The sequence below is a fragment of the Passer montanus genome, unplaced genomic scaffold (assembly GCF_014805655.1).
Source record: "Passer montanus isolate IOZ18808 unplaced genomic scaffold, ASM1480565v1 scaffold157, whole genome shotgun sequence".
Taxonomy (NCBI): domain Eukaryota; kingdom Metazoa; phylum Chordata; class Aves; order Passeriformes; family Passeridae; genus Passer; species Passer montanus.
Genome location: NW_024362827.1, coordinates 707,825 through 731,006, shown reverse-complemented (window position 1 = coordinate 731,006; position 23,182 = coordinate 707,825). Strand labels below are relative to the sequence as shown.

At 61.6% G+C, this 23,182-nt stretch overlaps 1 protein-coding gene across 1 annotated transcript in view; it reads left to right on the top strand.

The window, feature by feature from the left end:
• Nucleotides 1-608: 608 nt before the first annotated feature.
• The window catches only part of ATP2B4 (ATPase plasma membrane Ca2+ transporting 4), a 51,288-nt gene continuing 28,714 nt past the window's right edge, over nt 609-23,182 (top strand). Inside the window, exons 1-2 of the mRNA XM_039702581.1 lie at nt 609-959; nt 17,947-18,414. Coding sequence (XP_039558515.1) covers nt 18,219-18,414 — 196 coding nt within the window. The 5' untranslated portion in view covers nt 609-959; nt 17,947-18,218. The remainder of the gene's footprint in view (nt 960-17,946; nt 18,415-23,182) is intronic.

Sequence of the window (23,182 nt, the reverse complement as noted above, 5' to 3'; positions counted from 1 at the left end):
GCAGCTGCAGAGCGAGGGAAGGGACGTGGGATCGATCATCCATGGTGGGATTGATCATCCATCATGGGATCGATCATCCATGGTGGGATCAATCATCCATTGCCCAGTGCCAATGGGAGAGCTCCTGGCCTCGGGGATCCCTCCCTTCCCTGCAGCACAGGGGCTGTGGCAGGCCCCGGGGCCACACCAGTGCCACAGCAGTGTCACACCAGTGCCACATTGCAAGGATGGGACCCCACCAGTTCCACACTGCAGGGACTAGTGTCACACCAGTGCCACACTGCAAGGACCAGGCCAGATCTGTGCCACACCAGTGCCATGCTGCAGGGACCAGTGTCACACCAGTGCCACGCTGCAGGGACTGGGCCACACCAGTGCCACACCAGTGCCACACCAGTGCCACACTGCAAGGACCAGGCCTGTCCCCTGCCACCGCAGCCACCCGAGGCCGGGCCCTGGCGTGTCCCCAGCGGGGGGAACTCCTGGCCAGGGCAGCAGCAGCAGCCAAGGGGAAGCTTCGGCCAAGTGTCAGCCTTTTGTGCTGACGGGGAAACTTTTCCTTCGACGCTTCCACGGCAGGGATGAGTCGGCAGCTGGGCTGAGCCGAGCGGGGCGCCGGGGGCGAGGAGCAGTGCCGGGTGCCCCGTTCCGAGCCGTGTGCCCGTGTTTCGCTGCCGCCGAGGGCTGCGGGCAGGAGCAGCGAGCCGAGCCTGGGCACAGCGAAGCGCGTAGGAGTCCCCACCCGGAAGAGTTTGTCCGGCGGGGCCGGGGAGGGAGGAATCCGATCCCTCCTTTTCCCAGGCTGGGATCCCGGCGCGCTCGGCTCTCCGTGGCCTCGGCCGGCTCCCCGCTGCCGAGCCCCCCCAGCGCGGCTCTGGCCCCCCGCTCGTCCCGCCGGGCCGGGGAGGGTCCCGCAGCAGCGATTCGCGACGTCTCCTCTTTGTCTGCGGCTCGGAAAGGTCAGCCCTGCCTCGCTCCGTTAAGGAGCTGTAAATAATCCCGCTCCTTGTGCCGCGGGGCCGGCTCCAGGGCTGAGCCCAGCATCCTGCTGCCCGGGCCCCGGAGCCGTGCCAGGGGAGGCGATGCCAGCCCGGGGGGGACGCGGCGCTGCGGAGCCGGGGGGCAGCGGGGCGCGGGCGGCCCGGGGGCGACGGCGGCGTGTCCCATGCCAAGGGCAAGAGCCGGGATGGCTGCTCCCGGCTCCTGCCTTCTCCAGGCTAAAAATAAGCCGCTGGCCCTCACCGTGCTGCCTCTGCTCGGCCTGGGGGGGCTGGCGGTGGGCAGGGGGTGAGTGCGGGCACCGGGGGCACCGCGGGGCAGCGGTGGCAGGGCCTGGGTGGGGTTGGAAGTGACCTTTGCTCTTTGAGCATCGGGGTCGCTGATGGGATTTTCAGGTCCGGGCTCGGATTTCGGGCAGAAGGTGTCTGATTTTTCTCGAGATGCTAATTCAGGACCCTGCTGCAGCAGCTGGAGCTTTAGTGTCCCTTCGCCGCCCCTCGCTCGGCCGGGAGGTGCCCGTGGCCCCTGGAATGCCCTCGGCTTTTCGCTTCTCGCCTTTTGTTCCTGCTTGGGAATGCCGATGCCTAGCCTCTCCGGGGCTCCAGCCTTTCCAGAGGCTTAGTGGCGTGGCCCTGGAGCATTCCAGCTCCTCGCCTCCCTTCCCACCTTCTCGACAGCTTCTTAAAAATAACCCCGTGTTGCTGGAGCGCTGCTGGGGGCACAGCCCAGGATCTGCTGGGAAAGCTGCTCTCCCACTCCTGCCATTCCACAGGCAGCCCAGGGACACCGGCACGAGCCAGGAGATGGCTCAGTCCTCCAGCACTGTCCCCTCTCATCCTTGCTCTGTGGAAGCCCCCTGATTTTGAGATGCTCCCGGGGAGATGGGATGGCTCCGAGCGGGATCTGCCGGCTGTGGGATTCTCGTGGCACCTGCAGAGCTCAGCCCGGCTGCATCCCAATCCCGGCGTGACGGATCGCTGCAGCTGGCAGCGCTGAGAGCTTCCCGGAGCTTCCCGCTCCAGAGGGGCTTCCTGCTGGTGGCCGTGCCAGCAGCAGGGACTCGGCATGGCCTCGGTGATGGGGACACGCCTGGGGCTGACCCGGGCTAGGAGGGAGCTCATGCTCCGGCGTGAACCTGAGTTAAACATTATTCCTGCCTCTGGAGCAGGGAGGGATTAGTGCAAGGAGGGAGAGCTCAGTGCAAGGAGGGGGAGTGCAGGGAAATGAGGGCAGGCTGGATTTGTGGCTGTGCTGGCAGCTGGGAATGCCAGGCTGGCACTGGAGGAGCCTCAGGATGGCCAGAGCGAGGCTGGAAGAGAGTCACAGTGTGGGTGACAGCCTCTGGAACAGAGGGAATGACAACCGGGATTCATCCCGATGGCACAGGCCTGGCTGCCTTCGCCCAGGGCTGAATCAGCTGCAGGGAGCCAGGATCAGAGACTTGGCTGGGCTGGGAGAAGCTGGGAAGCGTGGCTGGGATCTTTCCTGGGTGTCCTGCTCTGCAGACGTGGCTCTGAGTCACCACATCCTGCCTGGGAAAGTTTTGGGTCCCCACACTTTCATCGGAGCAGCCGGGCAGGGCTCTGGGATGGGCCTCAGAGGGTCCTGCTGGATTCCCTGTGGGAGCCAGGCCATCCCTGGGGACAAATCCATGGGGCTGGGGGCCACAAACCCCCTGTGCAGGCTGGAGCTGGGAGAGGGTGAAGCTCCACATCCTGCATTTTCCAGTGTGACTGGTGCTGGCTATTTTTAGTTGTCCAAATTAAGCTCGCCTTAAATGCTGTCTTTTGAGGTTTCTTTGAGGGAGGAGGCCTGGAGTGGTGTTATTTCCCAAGTGACTGATTGCTCTCCAATCTGACCCCAACTGGACTGGCCAAAAAAATGAAAGGAAGGACCAAAGCTGTGGCTGGGAAGTGTCTCCTCCCCGCAGAGCTGTGCCTCAGGGTGTTTCCTGAGTCAGCAGCATATTTCCTGGGGGAAAGAGAAAGTAAACAACATCCCCATGGGGAAATCCAGCTGGAAAACCTCATCCTGCTACCTGCTCTGGCATCCCCGAGGTGTGCTGTGCCCCTGGGAGCCGACCTGGCTGTTCCACTGGGTGTTAAATCCACGGCTTTCTCATCTCAGGGGTGTTTTGGATTTATTGGAGCGTGCTGGGTGCTGGTTTGTGCTCCTAGAGGAGGCGGAAAAGGCTGGAACCATGGCTGGGGTGCTGAGATTCTGCTCCCTGTTTTGGAGGAGGCTCATCCAGAGCAGGCTGTCCTGCTGTCCGTGGATTCTCCAGAATGGACATAGCCCATCCCATGGGCCCCAAACCCATCCTCGCCACGCTCCAGCTCCGTATCCACCACTGGATCCTCTCGTGCCAGCTCCTGACCCGCTGCCTTTCATCCCTTCCCATTCCCTGCTTCCCTTCTTGGCACTGTTTTCCCACCTCTCCCCATCGTTCCGTGCCTGTCTCACCTCACTGGGCACCTGCTGGAGCATCCCCCACCCAGAGCGGGCTGCAGGAATGGCCTTTCCTGCCCTGCTTCCCCTCCCTGCAGCAGCAGCAGCAGCAGCAGCAGCAGCAGCAGCAGCAGCCGGGCGTTTCCGTGCAGGTCAGCAGCCAGGGGATCCTCCGGCTCCTGCAGTCGGACGTGAAGTGCATGGAATCCCGGGAAGATGCTGCAGATGGAGTTTCTGCAGCGCCGGGGGGACGGGTCCCTGCGGCCCCAGGGGCTGGAGCGAGGAGCTGGAAGTGTTTCCTGGCGCTTCCAGGCTCGGGACTGTCCCTTTTCCCTGTGGGAAGGACAATGAGGGAGCCTCCCTTCCTCCTCCCACTCCCCCGGACGCAGCTGCCTGCACGCCCGGCCTTGTTGTGTCTCGGTCCCTGGGACCTGGCTGGGATCTCTCCCCTCTCGGGTGATCCTTTGGGAACAGGCTCGCTGGGAAGGGATCCAGGAAAAGCCAGCAGGGAGCAGAGGGATTTTCCCAAATCTCAGCCTCCTCACCCAGGACCTGCCTCCCCTCGAGTGTGGGAGCAGCCAAGGTGGTGCTGGGTGACCCCAAACAGTTCTGGGGGATCCCAAATAGTTTTGAGGGACCCCAGACAGTCCTGGGGGGCCCTAGACAGTTCTGGGGGATCCCAAACAGTGCTGGACAACCCCAATTCAAGCTCCCACCCCACATTCCCGCTCTCCTCGTCATTCCAGGATCAAACCCCCCTGCCCAGCCCCTGCCTGGGCTCTGTGGGAGGTGATGGAGAGGGTGAGGAAGGCCCCTGATACTGCAGGGGAAATGCTGGGGAAGGGAAGAGGAGCCAAAGGCTTGGGAATGGAGGGGATTCCAGCAGGCAGAGCAGTCCCAGGCGGGACAGCTGGGCTGGAGGGGAATCCTGCCCGTGGGTTTGGCATTTTTCCCTTGGGATGGGGAGAGGGAATCACAGCCTGAGCCACGGGTGTGTGTGTCCCTGCTGGGCACCAGTGTCCGGGGGATCCCTTGCTGTGTTCCTGGAATCCCTCGCTGTGTTCCTGGGATCCCTTGCTGTATTCCCAGGATCTCTCACTGTATTCCAAGGATCCCTCACTATATTCCCACAGATCCCTCGCTGTATTCCTGGGATCCCTCAGTGTGTTCCCAAGATCCCTGGTTGTATTACTGTAGATCCCTTGCTGTATTCCCAGGATCTCTCACTGTATTCCAAGGATCCCTCAGTATATTCTCATGGATCCCTCGCTGTATTCCCGGGATCCCTCACTCTGTTCCTGGGATCCCTCACTGCATGCCATGGATCCCTCACTCTGTTCCTGGGATCCCTTACTCTATCCCTGGGATCCCTCCTTCTATTCCATGGATCCCTCACTCTATTCCCAGGATCCCTCGCTGTATCCCATGGATCCCTCACTCCATTCCATGGATCTCTCACCCCATTCCATGGATCCCTCGCTCTGTTCCATGGATTCCTCACTGTTACCAGGATCCCCTGCTGTATCCCATGGATCCCTCTCTCTGTTCCCGGGATCCCTCACTCCATTCCATGGATCTCTCACCCCATTCCATGGATCCCTCTCTCTGTTCCCGGGATCCCTCACTCTATTCCATGGATCCCTCACTCCATTCCATGGATCCCTCTCTCTGTTCCCTCACTGTTTTCCATGGATCCCTCTCCCCTGGCTCCGGCGCGCGCGGTGCCAGCTCTGTGCCCCTAACCCCGGGATTTCCCCACTAATCCGGGCCCTATCGCTGCTAAAGCCGCAATTATCCCGGGATTAGCGCTGGTGCTTAGAGCCCCACCTGGGGCAGGGCCGGGCCGTGCCAGCGCCTCCCACGGCCAGGACAGAGGGGCCGGTGGCCACTGTCACCTCGGGTGACCCCAGGCTGCTTTGTCCCCCTTGTCTGCAGGCTGGGCGGGGGCTGTGGGGTTTTGGGGCGTTATTTGGGGTCTGAGCCCCCCGGCAGCGCCGTGTCCTTGTCCCGGTTGTGTCTGAGGGTGAGCCCGTCCAAGCAAGGCCAGGCTGGGCTTGGAGCACCCCGGGATAGTGGGAGGTGTCCCTGCCCAGGGAATGGGATGAGCTTTAAGGTCTCATTCATCCCACTCCATTCTGGGATTCCATCCCAGCATCGTTGCAGGTGTTTTTTTGGGATTTATGGCAAAGCCGTGCACGAGGGGCTGGAAGGCCCCAGTCCCTCCTTGCAGGGATGTGATGTGTCTGTCCAAGGGAAGGGATATCCCAGTTTGCCGGGGTTACTGGTGCAGCTGGGAGGTGCCGGGAGGAGGGAACACGTGGGGTTGGATGTGGCATAAACAGGATGGCAGGTCAGGACTGTGCAGGGCTGCGGGGCGGGGGTGAGGAGGTGGGGCTGGGAATGACGGGGCTGGGAATGTCAGGGCTGGGAATGACGGGGCCGGGAATGACGGGGCCGGGAATGACGGGGCTGGGAATGACAGGGTTGGGAATGTCAGGGTTGGGAATGTCAGGGCTGGGAATGACGGGGTTGGGAATGTCCGGGTTGGGAATGTCAGGGTTGGGAATCACTGATAGGGCTGGGAATGTCAGGGTTGGGAATATTAGGGTTGGGAATGTCGAAGTTGGGAATGACAAGGCTGGGAATGTCAAGGTTGGGAATGACTGACAGGGCTGGGAATGTCAGAGTTGGGATTGTCAGAGTTGGGAATGTCAGGGTTGGGAATGACTGACAGGGCTGGGAATGACAGGGCTGAGAATGGCACGATTGGAGAGTTGGGAATGACAAGGCTGGGAATGTCAGGGTTGGGAATATCAGGGCTGGGAATGACTGACAGGGCTGGAAATGACACCCCAAACTCCACAGCTCCAGATCGGGGTGGCTGCAGGGTGGCAGCAGGACAAAGTGCAGTTTCAGGGAGCAAAGAGCCCCATCCAGCTGGAATCATGGCCCACGATGATGATGATGGTGATGATGGTGATGATGGTGGTGGTGCCTCTCCCCAGCTCACAGAATCAGCACTTAATTAAATCCCGCTGATGGTTTTTAATTGCTGTGACTGCCCTGAGCGGGGTCGGGGCAGTGCCTGGCGCTGTGGGGAGCTGAACAAAGCTCCTCTCTAAAGCACATCCAGCGTTTTTCCAGGGCTTTTTCCATCCCTCACAGACAGTTCCTCCAGCTGGGCTGGGTGTCGGGGTGGGGTGAGACCCTGTGGGTCACCCCTGGGTGGGGGGTGCCCAGGGTGGTGCCAGCCTCTCCCACCCACCCTGCATCCCTCACGGTGCCTCCAGGCATCTCCCACCCCCCAGCCCCTTCCCTCCCAGCCTAGATTCGCTCTCATATTTATTTTCCAAGCCGATTCCTGCTGTTTGCTCAAATCCCCGCTTCTGCCACCTCGGGGGGCTGGGGAAGGAGGACCCAGGGAGGCTCCGGGGGTGGCTGTGCCCCCTCCCAGCTCAGAGCAGCTTTCCCTCCCCCTTGCTCTGCCCCTCCCCATGCTCTCCTGGCCCATCTGGCTCTCCCCTCCTATTTCTCCATATTTTCCAAGCTCTGATTTGCCTCTCCCGCCTGGTTTTTTTTTCCCTTTCCTTTCCTTTTTTTTTTTTTTTTTTTTTTTTTTTTTTTTTGCGATCTTCACAACGCCACCACTGCACTTTTAATTTTTTTTTTTAAATTTATTTTTCCCTTGCCAGGCGAGGGTCTGCACTTAAGATTTTGAGGATGGGGGTTCTTTTCTCCGGGATAAATATCGCCTTGCCCTGCTCGCCTGGCTCCCTTTAATTAGACTTCTTACTGCATGGAACAGTTCGCAGTTATATATGGAAAACAGCCCACACTTTCCCAGGAGCGGGGCATGTTGGGAAGGGAAACGGGAGCAGCCGGCGCGCTCTTCCCTGGGAGCCGCGTGTGTTTTTCCTATCGCTTTTCCCGACTTTATTTTTTTAACCCTTTGCAGCAGCTAAAAGCGCTCTCAGCCCTTTTTTTAAAATTTTAATTTAATTTTTTTTTACCCTTCTCCCATCTCTTGTTGCCGGCTTGTCCCTTAGAAAATCCCCGCTGGGCTTGGGGGGATTTTTGGATGGAAAAATACGGATTTAGGGCTGGAGGAGTGTGGGGAGAGAGATCGCAGCTAGCCGGGCTGGCAGGAGTTACGGCGCGGCCGGCAGGGATGTGATCCAGAGCGGGAATTCAGAGCTGCGAGCAGGGACACCCATCCCGGCTCACGTGGTGGCGGTGGCAGGAGGGGCATTGCTGTCCCCAGCCCTTGGCCGTGTCCCCAGGGCTGCTGAGTGCTGCAGCGCCCTGCCCGCTCTGGAATTGTTGGGGATCCCCTCCAGCACATCTGCAATTCCTGGGGATCCCCTCCTGGCACGCCCCCACCTTTAGGGGATCCCCCGAATTCCCCTGTGCTGTCCCACCTCTCCTGCCTCAGTTTCCCCCGCCGTGCTCCAGAGGGGCGTTTTTGGGAGGAATTGCTGCCGGTTTGGGGTTTTTTTCCGCGGGATTCTCCACGGAGCAGGGAAGAGGAAGCGGCCCCGGCGGTGACAAGGTGAGCCACCAGCTGTCCCCCTCTGTCCCGGGGTGTCCTGGCCACCCCAAAACCCAGGGGCTGCCCCTGTCCTTCTGCTGCCTGCCCGGAGCAGCAGATGCTTCCCCGGCTGCTGCTGGAGGAAGTGACGGGCCCTATTTTCAGCCCCCAGGGATCTTCGGGGTAGGAATCCCCTGTCCCTGTGTAATCCTGCTAAAAATACCGTGCCTGTGTCCTGCTGTCCTGCCCGGTGGCTCTCCTGTCCCCCGAGCGTTGTTTTGCCTCTCAGACTGCCCCGTGCTCTGGGTTTGATTGGATTTAAACCGGGTTTAAAATTCAGACGGGCTGTGGGAAGGTGGGGATTGGTGGGATCGCTGCTCTTTGGGTGTGTGGGGAGCTGAGCTGGACACCAGCTGCTCCTGGGCTGCCCCATCCCACGGGAGAGCTGGGAATGGCGGGAGCATCCCTGCCCTGGGCTGGACTCTGCCCCAGCTCCTGCCAAAGGAGTGTGCTGGCATCCAAAAATCCAAAATCCTGCTTGGGGCAGTGCCCGGGAGCGGCTCTGGGGCAGAGGGCTCGGGGCTCCTCCCTCCTGCCCTGGGCCCTGTGGCCTCTGCTCGGCCTGGCCAGCTCAGACGCTGTCCCCAGCCTTGCCCTGGCCTCTGCTCAGACGCTGTCCCCAGCCTTGCCCTGGCCTCTGCGGCTCCTCGGGGCCTCCCAGGACAGCATCCGAGTGCTGGGGCTGCAGCAGCTCCCTGCCAGCGGGATCCCCATCCCGCCCGGCTTCTCGGTGTCACCTCCCTGCTGGGCAGGTGTGATGGCACCTGGGAGCGTCCAGGTGGCTCTGGCAGGGCTGGGATGTGGCCGCTGCTCCGTGTCCATGCTGGAGTGCTGCTGCAGCAGCCCCAGGGCCTGCTTTGCTGCCTTGTTTTTATCCTCCAGTCTTGCTCCGCAATTCCGAGCTGCCCAAATCCCAAACCTTGGCTTTGGACTCGCTCTGGGCTGTGAGTCAGGGCTAAGCCAAGCCCAGCGTGGGTTTGAGGAGGGAGGAGAGGTGGAAATGGGGTGGGAGCTGCTGCTTGGACACCTCCTGCAGCAGATCCACCTGGAGAGAAGGGAAGAGAGGGGTCACCCAGTGTGTGCCAGCTGTGGCCACATCACCCCTGGTGGCTTCCAGTGCTCCCAGGCTGGGAAGAGCCCATTTCCTCATGCCAGGTGGGATGGAGAAGGAGAGGACAAAACCTCGTGCTGGCATCCAGGACAGTCCTCCCAAGGGCTGTGCTACTGTCACCTCCAGGGAGCAGGTGAATTTGGGGAGAGAGGGACATGCAGAGCAAAGAGCGAGGCAGCCCAGCTCCTCAGGGCTCCTGTAGAATCACAGAATTGTTGAGGCTGGAAAAGATCTTTATGATTGTCAAGTCCAATCCTTGAGCCAGCAGTGCCAAATCCAGCACTACAGCATGTCCCTAAGCCCCACATCCACATGTCCTTTAATATATTCTAGATGTCACACTCAGGTGTGACATCCATACTCTCTGATTTTCAAAGCCATGCTCTCTGGTTTTGGTGACCAGACCATCACAACCAAAACCACTCGGTGCTAAAAGCACCAGGGCTGCTGGGGATGTGACAGAGGGGCTGCTGTGCCCCTGCAGAGCGTGAGGCCTGCAGGTGTTTGCTGCTGCAGGCGAGGCTGCCTTTGCTCCCCATCCTCCTGCATTCCTGCACCGGCCGTGCTACCTTGTAAAGCACGAGAGAATAATGAGAGGAGCGGCGCTGATTTAGTGCAGGCGCCGCCGGAGAAATACCAAGGCCTTAGATGGAAACATTCCCCCTGACAGCTCGCCTGGAGGCTCCCTGCTTTTCCTTTGCTTCCACCCCCATGGAATTCCTGGGCTGCTGCACCCTGGGGCTCAGGGAAGCCCCGGCCGGGGGCGAGGGCAGATTCCTGACCCCCGGCAGCGCCAGCTGCGCCGGTGGCTTTGGCACGTGGATGTGACGCTTTTGGAGGCTCGGACAGCACGAGCCAGGGCTGTCACAGCCCCTGGTGGCAGCTGTGGGGTTTGGGGTTCAGGGCTGTGGGTTTGGGGGCTCAGGGGTGCGGATTTTGGGGCTCAGGGCAGTGGGATTTGGGAACTGCGTCGTGGATCGCCGCATCCATGCCAAGGCCGTGCCCAGCGTTCCGCCTCCAGCCTCTTCCCTGCCCTTTGCAGGAGTTAATTGCTGCCTTGGGCACGCCAAAACCCAGCAGTTTTCCAACGCCAATTAGCAGGAGGCAAAATAGGAGCAAAATGGGAGCCAGAGCAGCTGGAATGAGCGGGGTGGCGCGGGCGCGTGAGTGCCCTGCAGGGTGGCGGCAGGGACATTCGTTTTGGGGAATGTCACCTCCTCCTGCCTTTTCCTTCTGCTTTCCCTGTGACCTTGGCCCTGCTGCCATCCCGCCTCTTGGCCTGGTGGGAGGAAGGAGAGGAGGAGGAGGATGGTGTGGCACAGCCAGGGATGGCACAATGCTTCAGTGGCCTCCCCGCCCTTGGTGTCACCTGCATGGGGACGAGGGTCCGCGGGCCAAGGGGGTGACAGCCGGTTTGGGGACAGGCCCCCAGCCTTGTGCCCTGCACGTGTCAGCCCCGTGGCTGCGCTGCTGGCACCGGGAGTGGCGCTCCTGGCACAGCCGTGTGGGAGGGAATACTACGGGGCTGTCACCGTGGGTGACAGTGACATCGCCGCTGGCAGTGACACCGCGGGGCCATCAGCGTGTGGCACCCTGAGCCTGCGGTGGCCGGTGGCTTGTGGCGTGTCCCCTCCTTCATCCCCAGCCCGATGTCGTGGAGCTGCGGAGGAACCGCTTGGGAGACGGGAATTGTCACTTGAGGGACACGGGAATTGTCACTCGAGGGAGTCGGGAATTGTCACTCGCGGGGACCCGCGGGGATGCGGGGCGAGGGGAGCCTGCCCTGCCCTGCCCCCGGGGGCTGGCCATGAGCAGCCTCCGGGGCCGGATCCCAGCAGCGAATTCCCTGGGCTCCGCCACTGCTCCGTGTGTGCTTCGTCACTCGCTTTGTCACTCGGCTGGTGACTCAGTTTCCCTGGCACAGCGCTGCTGCTGCCGCGCTCCGCGAGGCCCCAGCGCTTGCTGGGCGTTTTCCTGCTCCTTTTCCAGGGCATTCCCCCCCGTTTATTCCCCCACCTTTATTCCCCCCTGGAGGATGGAGCCCGCGGGTTCCTTCCCCCGCTGCCCCCCAGGATGGAGCGGGTCTGGCTGTCACCGGTGTCCCCCGTGCCAGGCTTTGGCTCGGAGCGTCCCCGGGGTGTGGCGGGGGTGGCACTGCGGGGTGCGGGGGGCCCCTCCGGGCAGGGCAGTGTCGCTGTCCCCACCGCAGGGCAGTGTCGCTGTCCCCACCCCGGCGGAGGAAGCGGATGCTGCGGCGGGAGGAGGGGACACCCCGCGGGTGCCACAGGTGGCTGTCCCCGGGTGCCACCGCTTCTGCTTTCGGCGCCTGCAGCCGCCGTGGGGACAGCGGCGTGACCGGGGGAAGAGGACAGGGTCCCCGAGTGTCCGGGGCTCTGTCGCAGCCTCTCCGTGGCACCAGGATGGAGGTTCCGCCGCCGTGACCTTCTGCCACCCTGCCCCTCCTCCCCGAGGGTGACAATCCCGGCTGGGATGTCCCCCGACCCTCGGAGCCAGCCCCGAGCGTGAGGTGTGTCCCCTCCCCGCCGCAGCCGGGGACAGCCCCGCGGTGTCCCCCGCGGGCGGCCTCTCCCGGCGCCGCAGGGGTTAAGGAGGGAAGGCTTCCCTTGCCAGGGGTGTTGCTGGGAACAGGCAGGAGCAGGAGCGGGAGCCGCTGCCATCTGCACATTGCGATTTGGTGAGTGTGCAGGGGAGGGGCCCCCGGGGCCGCCCCGCTGCCCGCGGGGCTCCGGGGGGACACCGGCGACACCGGGACACCCCCCACGAGCCGCTGCCACCGCGGGCTGGGCGCCACCTGCTCCACGTGGCCGTGTCCCGGTGGGACAGGGACCCGGCTCAGCCCCGGCGTGGGGGTCCTGCCCCCTCCCCAGGTGCCCTCCCTGTGCCCAAGGCTGTCCCCTGCTGGCATGGGGCAGTGTGCCCAGGTCCCACATTCCCACTGGGAAGGGGTCTGTCCTGGCTCTGGGGGGCTGCAGGGGGGTCCTGCCCCCTCCCCAGGTGCCCCCTCTGTCCCCAAGGCTGTTCCTGTCCCCTGTTGGCATGGGACAGGGGTGCCCAGGTCCCACATTCCCACTGGGAAGGGGTCTGTCCTGGCTCTGGGGGGCTGCAGGGGGGTCTGGTCCCCTCCCCTGTGCCCTTCCTGTCTCCAAGGCTGTCCCCTGTTGGCATGGGACAGGATGGCTGTGCCCAGGTCCCAGTGCAGAGCCTGGTCCCACATTCCCACTGGGAAGGGGTCTGTCCTGGCTCTGGGGGGCTGCAGGGGGGTCTGGTCCCCTCCCCTGTGCCCTCTGTGTCCCCAAGGCTGTCCCTGTCACCTGTTGGCATGGGGCAGGGGTGCCCAGGTCTCACATTCCCACTGGGAAGGACTCTCCCCTGGCTCTGAGGGGCTGCAGCTTCAGATTCCCAACGAGAAAAAAATCTCAAACCCGAGCTAAGGAAGGGTAATTTTGGGGAGTTTATTTTTTTTTTTTATTTTATTTATTTATTTATTTTCCCTTCCTCCCCACTTGGCAACATAAACAGCATCCCTGACAGCTTTACATTGAGTTTGCCATGGCAACCTCCTGCAGCCAAGTGTTCCCAACACCCCATCCCCAAGCTGGGAGAGGAGACGGACCCTGCTGGGTGCTGCTGAGAGGGGCACAGTGTGGGGCTGCGATCCAGCTGCTTGGGGAAGGTGATCCCACCTTGATCCACCTGATCCAAGCTGGGATTTGTGGCTCTGGGCAGGGAGTGTGGTGGCTGCTGATGCTTTTCCTGGGCCTGGTGGTGGGAGATGTCCCAGCTGGGGCACGGATTTCATCAATGGAAGAACTCCTGAGCCTGGGCAGGGATTGCTCCGTCTCTGATCCTCCCTGGGAGGAGGGAGCAGTGCTCCTGTCCGGGATCTGCTCCGATGTCCTGAGGCAGGGGGATCCTCTCCTTACCCAGGGACGCAGCCACGGCTGCTGCTGGCGCGTGCCAGGCTCCTGGTGCCACCAGCAGTGCCACCAGCACGGCAGCAGGGCCACCCACGGCGTGGCTGAAGTTGTCACTTGTGGCGTCTCCAGCTGATTCATTTTTCCCCGTCGCTTTTCCCCGAGGCTGAGTGCAGCCGGTGCTGGGCAGGGGTGGGCACAGGGCACGCTGGGGCGGTGGCCCTGGCCGCGGGCACCGGCCCTGGCAGGACGGAGGTGCCGTGCTGCCGTTTATTATTCCGGGCAGGTTCAGCTGCAGCACCGGCTCCGCCGCTCCCCGCCAGCTCCTCCTGCCTGGAGCCCGCACGCTCCTTCCTCGCCTCACACCGCTCTTCTTCATCCCCTCACCGCTCTTCTTCATCCCCTCACACCGCTCTTCTTCCTCCCCTCACACACTACTCCTTCCTCCCCTAACGCTGCTCTTCTTCCTCCCCTCCCACCCTGCTCCTTCCTCTCCTTACACCCCTCTTCTTCCTCTCCTCACACCGCTCTTCTTCATCCCCTCACACCCCTCTTCTTCTTCTCACACCCTGCTCCTTCATCCCCTCACACCCCTCTTCTTCCTCTCCTCACACCCTGCTCCTTCCTCCCCTAACACTGCTCTTCTTCCTCTCCTCACACCGCTCTTCTTCATCCCCTCACACCCCTCTTCTTCCTCTCCTCACACCCTGCTCCTTCCTCTCCTCACACTGCTCTTCTTCCTTTCCTCACACCGCTTTTCTTCCTTTCCTCACACCCCTTTTCCCCCCCTCACACCCCGCCAGGCTCCAGCCTGGGTCCCCAGCTCAGGGATGGCATTTCGGAGGTGCCAGCTGCTGTCAGCACAGGCAGCTCAGCTCCTCTCCCACCTGGGCTGTTTTCTTCCCTTGTTCCTCTCCAGGGCCTGGGGGCTCTGGGAGTGGATTCCTGGAGTGAGGGACAGGCCCTGCTGGGGCCACTGGAGCTGCTCAGAGCGATGGCTCTGACCCGGCTGGATCCTTCCCAGGATCCCACACCTCGGTCCCAGCTGGGATTGAAGGGTGGGACCCAGGGATGGGGCTGGGTTCCTCCTTTCCCCCGAGAGCAGAACAAATTCCAGGCTGGAATCTCACAGTGGGACACAGGGATGGGGCTGGGTCCCTCCTTTCCCCCGAGAGCAGAGGGAATTCCAGGCTGGAATCTCACAGTGGGACCCTGGGGTGGGGCTGGGTCCCTCCTTTCCCCCGAGAGCAGAGGGAACTCCAGGCTGGAATCTTGCAATGGGACACAGGGATGGGGCTGGGTTCCTCCTTTCCCCCGAGAGCAGAACAAATTCCAGGCTGGAATCTCGCAGTGGGACACAGGGATGGTGCTGATCGCTGCCCCCTGAGCTCTGTCAGGGGTAATTAAGGGCTAGGCCGTTACAGTATTAATTAACTGTCTCCCTGTTAACCTCTGAGCGCTCCTCAGACAGCGCCGTTGCTATGAAAGAGGAGGAAATGAGCGTGGTGGGGTGGGGGAATTAGCGTTTTTTCTCTTAATCAGCAGGAGCCTGCTTAATTGGGCCTGCCACCTCCTGCTTCCCGCTGCTGGGAGCTGCTGCCTTGCAGGGATGGATGAGCTCAGCTCCACCGGGAGCCATGGGATAACGGGCTGGGGATGGGCAGGGATCCCTGCTGGACGGGGCAGCAGCACCGCTCCGGCCCGAGGAGCCTGGGTGTCCCAGAGCTGCAGTGTCACCGTCCCTGTGTCCTATCCCTGTGTCCCTGTTCCTGTGTTCTATCCCTGTGTCCCCATCCCTGTGTCCCTGTTCCTGTGTCACATCCCTGTGTCCTTCCATCCCTGTGTCCCCTATCCCTCTGTCCTATCCCTGTGTCCAGTCTGTGTTCTTTCATCCCTGTGTGCCATCCCTGTGTCCTGTCCCTGTGTCCAGTCTCTGTGTCCTTCCATCCCTGTGTCCTTCCATCCCTGTGTCCCCATCCCTTGTCCCCATCCCTGTGTCCCCATCCCTGTGTCCCCATCCCTGTGTCCCATCCCTGTGTCCTTCCATCCTTGTGTCCTTCCATCCCTGTGTCCTTCCATCCCTGTGTCCTATCTCTGTGTCCCATCTCAGTGTCCTATCCCTGTGTCCAATCCCTGTGTCCTTTCATCCCTGTGTCCTTCCATCCCCATGTTGTCCATCCCTGTCCTCCCCTCCCCATTTTCCCCATCCCCATCTTCACCATCCCCAGGTTTCCCATCCCCATTTTCCCTATTCCTGCGTCCCCCATCCCCATTCACCCAATCCCTCTGTCCCCATCCCTGTGTCCCCATCCCTGTGTCCCATCCCTGTGTCCTTCCATCCTTGTGTCCTTCCATCCCTGTGTCCTTCCATCCCTGTGTCCCCTATCCCTCTGTCCTATCCCTGTGTCCAGTCTGTGTTCTTTCATCCCTGTGTGCCATCCCTGTGTCCTGTCCCTGTGTCCAGTCTCTGTGTCCTTCCATCCCTGTGTCCTTCCATCCCTGTGTCCCCATCCCTGTGTCCCATCCCAGTGTCCCCACCCTGGTGTCCCCCCATCCTGCCCCGCTCCCCCCTCCTGCAGCTGGGGCACAGGTCCCTCCCGAGGTGGGGCCATTCTGGTGTCACTGCTGTCCCCGGGGTGCAGTTGGTGCCTGTGGTGCCCTGATAGTGCCGGGAGCTGCCCTGGGGGTGCTGCTGCCGGGATAAGGAGGGCCAGGAGGGAGGGTCGGCTTCTTTGGGGTTGTGCTGCCCCAGAGATTGGAAAGTGCCTGGGGCTGGGGCTGGAATTGGGGCAGTTTGGGACAGCCCTGGGGCTGGATTTGGGGCGGTTTGGGATGGGGCAGTTTGGGGCAGTCCTGGTGCTGGAATTGGGGCAGTTTGGGACAGCTCTGGGGCTGGAATGGGGCAGTTTAGGATGGGGCAGTTTGGGGCAGTCCTAGGGCTGGAATTGGGGCAGTTTGGGGCAGTCCTGGTGCTGGAATTGGGGCAGTTTGGGACAGCCCTGGGGCTGGAATTGGGGCGGTTTGGGATGGGGCAGCCCTGGTGCTGGAATTGGGGCTGTTCATGACAGCCCTGGGGCTGGAATTGGGGCAGTTTGGGATGGGGCAGCCCTGGGGCTGGAATTGGGGCTGTTCATGGCAGCCCTGGGCTGGGAATTGGGGCAGTTGTGGATGTGGGGCAGCCCTGGGGCTGGAATTGGGGCTGTTCATGGCAGCCCTGGGGCTGGAATTGGGGCTGTTCATGGCAGCCCTGGGGCTGGAATTGGGGCTGTTCATGGCAGCCCTGGGGCTGGAATTGGGGCTGTTCATGGCAGCCCTGGGGCTGGAATTGGGGCTGTTCATGGCAGCCCTGTGCTGATTTGGTGCCTCTCTGTGGGCTTGGTGAGGGCTGGTGCCTCCCGTGTGTACCGGGATCAGCCGTGGACATTCTCCCTCCTCCCTCCTGTCCCCCCCTGTCCCTCCCCAGCCTGCTCTGCTGCCCCTGGGCCCCTTCTGGGTTGGATGCCACCAGAGCAGCCGTTCCCTTGTCGATCTTTATTTATTTTGCCCTCAGAAAGATTTTATTTTCTCTCCATGAGAGCCTCCCCTCGCAGCCTTTTTGCCTCTGGAGTGCCGGGAGCGTCCCTGGAGCTTGGGAGCACAGCTAACCCTGGCTGACAAAAATCCCTTTTTCCCTCTGGCCTGTGCTGTTCCCTCCATGTCCCTATTTGTCCCTAGAGCTCCGAGATGCCAGCAGGGAATCCCAGCCCCCAAATCCCTGAGGAATGGGGGGGCTGTGGGGTGCTCGTGGTCCCTGCCTGGCTCGGTTGAAGTGTTTTTGGGGCTCCGCTGTCCTCGCTGGGGGGTTGTGACCGGGGTGGCAGCTCTTAGGGACACTGAGAGCCACTCGGTGCCCTCAGGGAGCCACCTCGGAACAGGTCATGACAGAAAAGCCTCAATTTCCGATAAAATCCCAGGTTTTGGTGGCTTCTCTGCCACTTCCCTCTTCTCTTTCGTGGTTCCTGTGGCATGTCCCAGCTGATGTGGGGCCATGGGGTGCTGCAGCCCCTTTCCCATGGATATTGGGATGCTGGGATATTGGGACATGGGGATATTGGGATATTAGGATATCAGGATTTTGGAAATTTGGTGTATTGGAACATTGGGATACTGGGACATTTGGATATTGGGATATCAGGATATCAGACTTTTGGGAATTTGGGATGTTGGGACATTGGGATATTTGGATATTGGGACATTGGGATATTTGGACATTGGGATATCAAGGTATTGGGATATTGGGATATTTTGATATTGGGATATCAGGGTGTTGGGATATCAGGATATTGGGATATTGGGACATTGGGATATTTTGATATTGGGATATCACAGTGTTGGGATATCAGGATATTGGGATATTTTGATATTGGGATATCAGGGTGTTGGGATATCGGGATGTTGGGATATCAGGATATCAGGGTGTTGGGATGTCAGGATATTGGGATATTGGGATCGTTCCCTACCTGCCAGCAGGGCAGGGAGCAATGCTCCGGCCCCCACGTCCTGCCCAGGGGAGGAAGCAGCTGTTTCCCACTGCTGAGGGGTATTTTTAACCCAAAATCAACGGGAGGGTTTGTCTGGGCTGAAAGTGAAGAACCACCTGGGCTCCTTTCCTGCCCGGCCCCGCAGCTGTGGCTTTTCCCTGCTCCACACTCCCAGCTCAACTTCTCACCCAGGAATTTCTGCCCAAACCACGCTGACACCAAATTCTCCCTAAAAATCCCCCCCTTGGGGTAGCACCACCCCCGTCTCCCACCCCATGGGGCGCCTTCCTCCTTCCCAAGCCCTCCTGACGCCGGTATTTTTGTTTCCCACGGTTGTTTTCGCAGCTCCAGTTGCTGTGGTATCCAGGGAGCCCTCCTCCTCCTCCTCCTCCTCCTCCTCCCGCTGCAGGAGCTGCACGCCGGGCGTTGCTAAGGTCGCCTCCGCGGTAACATGCACATCCTGTTTACACCTTCATCCCGACAACTTGGGCTCGGATAGAGCCGCCCGTTCCCCCCGGGAAGCCCCCAGGGAAGGGAGCATCCCCCCCGGAGCCGCCGGAGCGGCGAGCAAGGCCGCGCCAGGAGCGCCGCGCCGGTGGCACCGTCACTGTGACAAGATGACGAACAACGTGGCCGACCACCACCCCGGGAACTCGGTGGCCGAGGGCAACCATGAGGGGGACTTTGGGTGCTCCTTGGTGGAGCTCAGGAACCTCATGGAGGTGAGGAGCGCCGAGGCCGTGGCCCGGATCAACGACTCCTATGGCGGCGTCCAGAACGTCTGCAAGAGGTTGAAGACGTCGCCGGTCGAAGGTGAGTGGCCCTGCCGTGGGCTGGGGCTGTCACCTCGGGGGTTGGCAGCTCCAGGATGGAGACGTGTGAAGGTGACACCCAATGGTGGTGGCTCCTGTGGGCTGTGGTTGTCACCTCTGGGGTTGTCAGCTCTAGGATGGAGACATGTGAAGGTGACACCTGATAGTGGTGGCTCCTGTGGGCTGGGGTTGTCACCTCTGGGGTTGTCACCTCCAGGATGGAGACATATGAAGGTGACATTCAAGGGTGATGGCTCCTGTGGTCTGGAGTTATCACCTCCAAGATGGAGACATGTGAAGGTGACACCCGAGTGTGGTGGCTCCCATGGTCTGGGGTTGTCACCTCTGGGGTTGTCAGCTCCAGGATGGAGACATGTGAAGGTGACATTCAAGGGTGGTGGCTCCCAGTGTCTGGGCTTGTCACTTCTGGAACAGAGCCATGTGAAGGTGATGCTGGAGGGTGGTGACTCCAGTGGCTGTCATGTGATCTGGGGTTGTCACTTTTGGCATGGAACCACATGAAGGTGACACTTGAAGATGGTGTCTCCAGTGGCTGTCCCATGGTCTCAGGTTGTCACCTCTAGGGTTGTCACCTCTGGGGTGGAGCCATGTGAGGATGACACCTGAGAGTGGTGGCTCCAGTGGCCATCCCGTGGTCTGGGGTTGTCACTTTTGTGATGGCTCCACGTGAAGGTGACAGTGTATGGTGGTGGCTGCAGTGGCCATCCCGTGGTCTGGGGTTGTCACCCCTGGCCTGTCAGAGGTGTGGGATGGGGTGAGGAGCTCCTCCCCACAGCCCAGGTGCTGCTCCAGCCGTTCCCTGTTTAATCATTTATGGGGTGTAAAGGTTGGACGGTGCTGGTGAGGTGGCCGGGTGCCACCTGCAGCTGTTGGTGACACTTTGGGTGAGGGATGGGGACAGTGCATCCCCAGAGGGGGTGGGGGATGCACCCAGGGATGGGGAGATGGGCCCAGGTCCCTCCTGGTCTGAGGATGCTCCAAGGAAAACCTGGGCAGCACAGCTGGGGTGGTGGCAGTGACACTGGGGTCACCTCTGGGAGGGCCTCAGGGTGTCACCTCTGCCCTCGTGGGCTGGGCTGGCTTCTGGTGGCACTGGGGGCACAGCAGTGGAGCCTTCCCTGGCATTGAGGGGGTGCAGGGGGCAGAGAGCCCCTGATTCCAGCTCCGAGGGGTTTCCTGGAGCTGTGGGATGGGGACTTGGCCCTAAAACTGTGGGATGGGGACTTGGCCCTAAAGCTGTGGGATGGGGATACAGCTCTGGGGTTGTGGGGTGGGGACATGGCTGTGACAATCTGTGGGGTGGGGACTGAGCCCTGGAGCTGCTTGGCCCTAAAACTGTGGGATGGGGATACAGCTCTGGGGCTGTGGGGTGGGGACATGGCTGTGACAATCTGTGGGGTGGGGACATGGCTGTGACAATCTGTGGGATATTTTTAGTGCTGCACGGGGGGGATTTGCAGCTTTCCAGCTGCGAGTGGGACCGGGAAGGAGAGACAATATCGGGATGTCGTTAGAGCAGGGGGGGAGCTCCCGGTGGAAATACAAAGCCCAGGTCACAAAACAATGTGCTCAGCCCTGCCAAAGTGGGGTCACGCTGCTGTGGGGTGGGAGGAGAACCCAAAAGGCTCTTTTAGGGGAGGGGAAGGGTTCAGTCCCACCCCGATGCCCCTGGCACGTCCCTCCCGTGGAGCTGAGCTGCCCCAGATCCCAGAGAGCAAAGAAAGGTTCTCTCCAAATCCTCGGGGATTTTTGGGAAGAGCAAAATCCCGAGGGAACCTGTGGCACCTCTGACCCCGCTGAGAGGGGGGCACGTCCCAGCTCCGTGTCCCTGCTCCCGGGTGTTTGTCCCCATGCCCATGCTCGTGTCCCTCTGCTGATCACCCCGCTGGGGTGGCACAGGCCGTGTCCCCCTGTGTGAAGGTGAGTGGCCCTGCCAGGGCCCCTGTCCCGCTGTGGGATCTGTGCTCTGATCCCACCTGGCTCCGTGTGGCTCCTGACCCTCGGTGCCACCCTGTGCCGCAGCACTGCTGTCCCCTCTCCAGCCTGGCGCTGTCCTCGTGGCAAACACCGGCCACGGTCCCCCAGAGCCGCCTTGGGTGGCCCTTGGGGTCCCCACCGCGGTGTCGCTTTGGGGTCTGCTGGTTCTGGCAGCTGCAGCTGTGCCCCAGGAGGTGCCAGCAGACCCCAAACCCTCGGGGCAGCTCCAGAGTGGCTTTGGGGTGGCGTGGGGTGTCCCACGGCCGTGAGCAGGCGGTGGCTCTGCTGAGTCACTGTGTCCCCTGGGTGCCAGCACAGCCCCCCTGACTCGCCCCGGGCTGCCACCCCCAGCCCCATTCCTGCGGGGGCTCCTCATGCCACCCCACAGTGCTGTCCCCGGGCAGAGCTGGCACTGGGGACAGCTCCCTGCTGTCACGTGTGGCCTCCACCCAGAATTCCTACCCCATTTTCCGTGCCAGAGTCTGCAGTGTCCCCACGGGTGGCACCTGCCCAGGGCTCTGCTGCTCTTTGTCACCTTCTAATCGGCCCTGCAGTGGCATTTGGGTGGCACGGGCTCTTTGTCACCCTCCTTGTGCCAGCACAGAGCCATCGAACCCCCCAATTCCCCGGGGAGGGTGGGGACAGCCCTGGGATCATCCCCGTGGGTGGGATCTGCTCTGGGACCCCTGTGCTGTGGGACTGTCCTGTGTCCCCGTGTGTCCCCACGTGTCCCCACGTGTGTCCTCATGTGTCCCCTGTGTCCCCACGTGTGTCCCCGCGGCTCTGTGGCCATGAGCAGCATTTTCCACCCTCTGGTGGGGAATGAGGCCGGGACATCCCAGATCCTGCTCAGCCTCCCCGTCATGGCTGGGAGGGGACACCGAGGCTGCTGTGCCAGCTGCCAGCTGTCCCCTCCCTGCAGCTGGGCTGGGTGGCACCGGTCCTGCAGCTTCCTCCGGCTGGGGGGACACGGGGCTGGCAGGGGGTGTCCCCAGAGTGACACGGAGGGGGTCCCCAAAGGGACATGGGACTGGCAGGGGGTGTCCCCAAAGGGACACAGGGTGGGCAGGGGGTGTCCCCAGAGTGACACGGAGGGTGTCCCCAAAGGGACACGGGACTGGCAGGGGGGGTCCCCCAAGGGACACAGGGGGGGCAGGGGGTGTCCCCAGAGTGACACGGAGGGGGTCCCCAAAGGGACACAGGGTGGGCAGGGGGTGTCCCCAGAGTGACTCGGAGCTGTCCCCTGAGTGCAGGGCCCGGGTCCCCTGGCACTGCCAGGCTGCTCCAGGCACCACCGGGATGTGCCCAGGGCCACTCCCAGAGCGTCCCCGGACCTGGCAGTGACCCCGGGGACATCTTAAGGTGGAGAAGGGTGGCGGGGGGGGGGGTCCCTTAAGGTGGTGCTGGGGACACGGCTGTGTCACACTGCCACTGTCACCCACTGCTGCCTGGAGGGACCCCAGGAGCACTTATGGCTTTATTAGGGGTGGCAGTGTCACTTTGTCACTGTCACCATCACTGCCTTGTGTCCTGGTACCCCCTCAGCACTTGTGGCTTTGTGGGGTGGCAGTGTCACATTGCCACTGCCCCATTCCCAAACCCCAGCTGGATCTGCCCCATTCCCAAATCCCATCTGGCTCTGCCCCATTCCCAAACCCCAGCTCAGATCTGCCCCATTCCCAAATCCCATCTGGCTCTGCCCCATTCCCAAACCCCAGCTCAGATCTGCCCCATTCCCAAATCCCATCTGGCTCTGCCCCATTCCCAAACCCCAGCTCAGATCTGCCCCATTCCCAAATCCCATCTGGCTCTGCCCCATTCCCAAACCCCAGCTCAGATCTGCCCCATTCCCAAATCCCATCTGGCTCTGCCCCATTCCCAAACCCCAGCTCAGATCTGCCCCATTCCCAAATCCCATCTGGCTCTGCCCCATTCCCAAACCCCAGCTCAGATCTGCCCCATTCCCAAATCCCATCTGGCTCTGCCCCATTCCCAAACCCCAGCTCAGATCTGCCCCATTCCCAAATCCCATCTGGCTCTGCCCCATTCCCAAACCCCAGCTCAGATCTGCCCCATTCCCAAATCCCATCTGGCTCTGCCCCATTCCCAAACCCCAGCTCAGATCTGCCCCATTCCCAAATCCCATCTGGCTCTGCCCCATTCCCAAACCCCAGCTCAGATCTGCCCCATTCCCAAATCCCATCTGGCTCTGCCCCATTCCCAAACCCCAGCTCAGATCTGCCCCATTCCCAAATCCCATCTGGCTCTGCCCCATTCCCAAACCCCAGCTCAGATCTGCCCCATTCCCAAATCCCATCTGGCTCTGCCCCATTCCCAAACCCCAGCTCAGATCTGCCCCATTCCCAAATCCCATCTGGCTCTGCCCCATTCCCAAACCCCAGCTCAGATCTGCCCCATTCCCAAATCCCATCTGGCTCTGCCCCATTCCCAAACCCCAGCTCAGATCTGCCCCATTCCCAAATCCCATCTGGCTCTGCCCCATTCCCAAACCCCAGCTCAGATCTGCCCCATTCCCAAATCCCAGCTCGGATCCGGTGTCTCCAGGGCTGGGAGAGGCTCTGGCAGCTCCAGGGGCTGCAGGGACAGGGCTCAGGTGGCCCCCAGCTCAAGGATTGCCCAGAATTGCCCAGAATTGCCCGGATTTGCCCGGATTTCCCAGATTTATGGCTCATTTGATGTAAACAAGGCTGCTGGTGCCAGCTGGCAGCACCTGGGCACTCGCCAGGTGTCCCCTGCCCGGGGTGACAGTG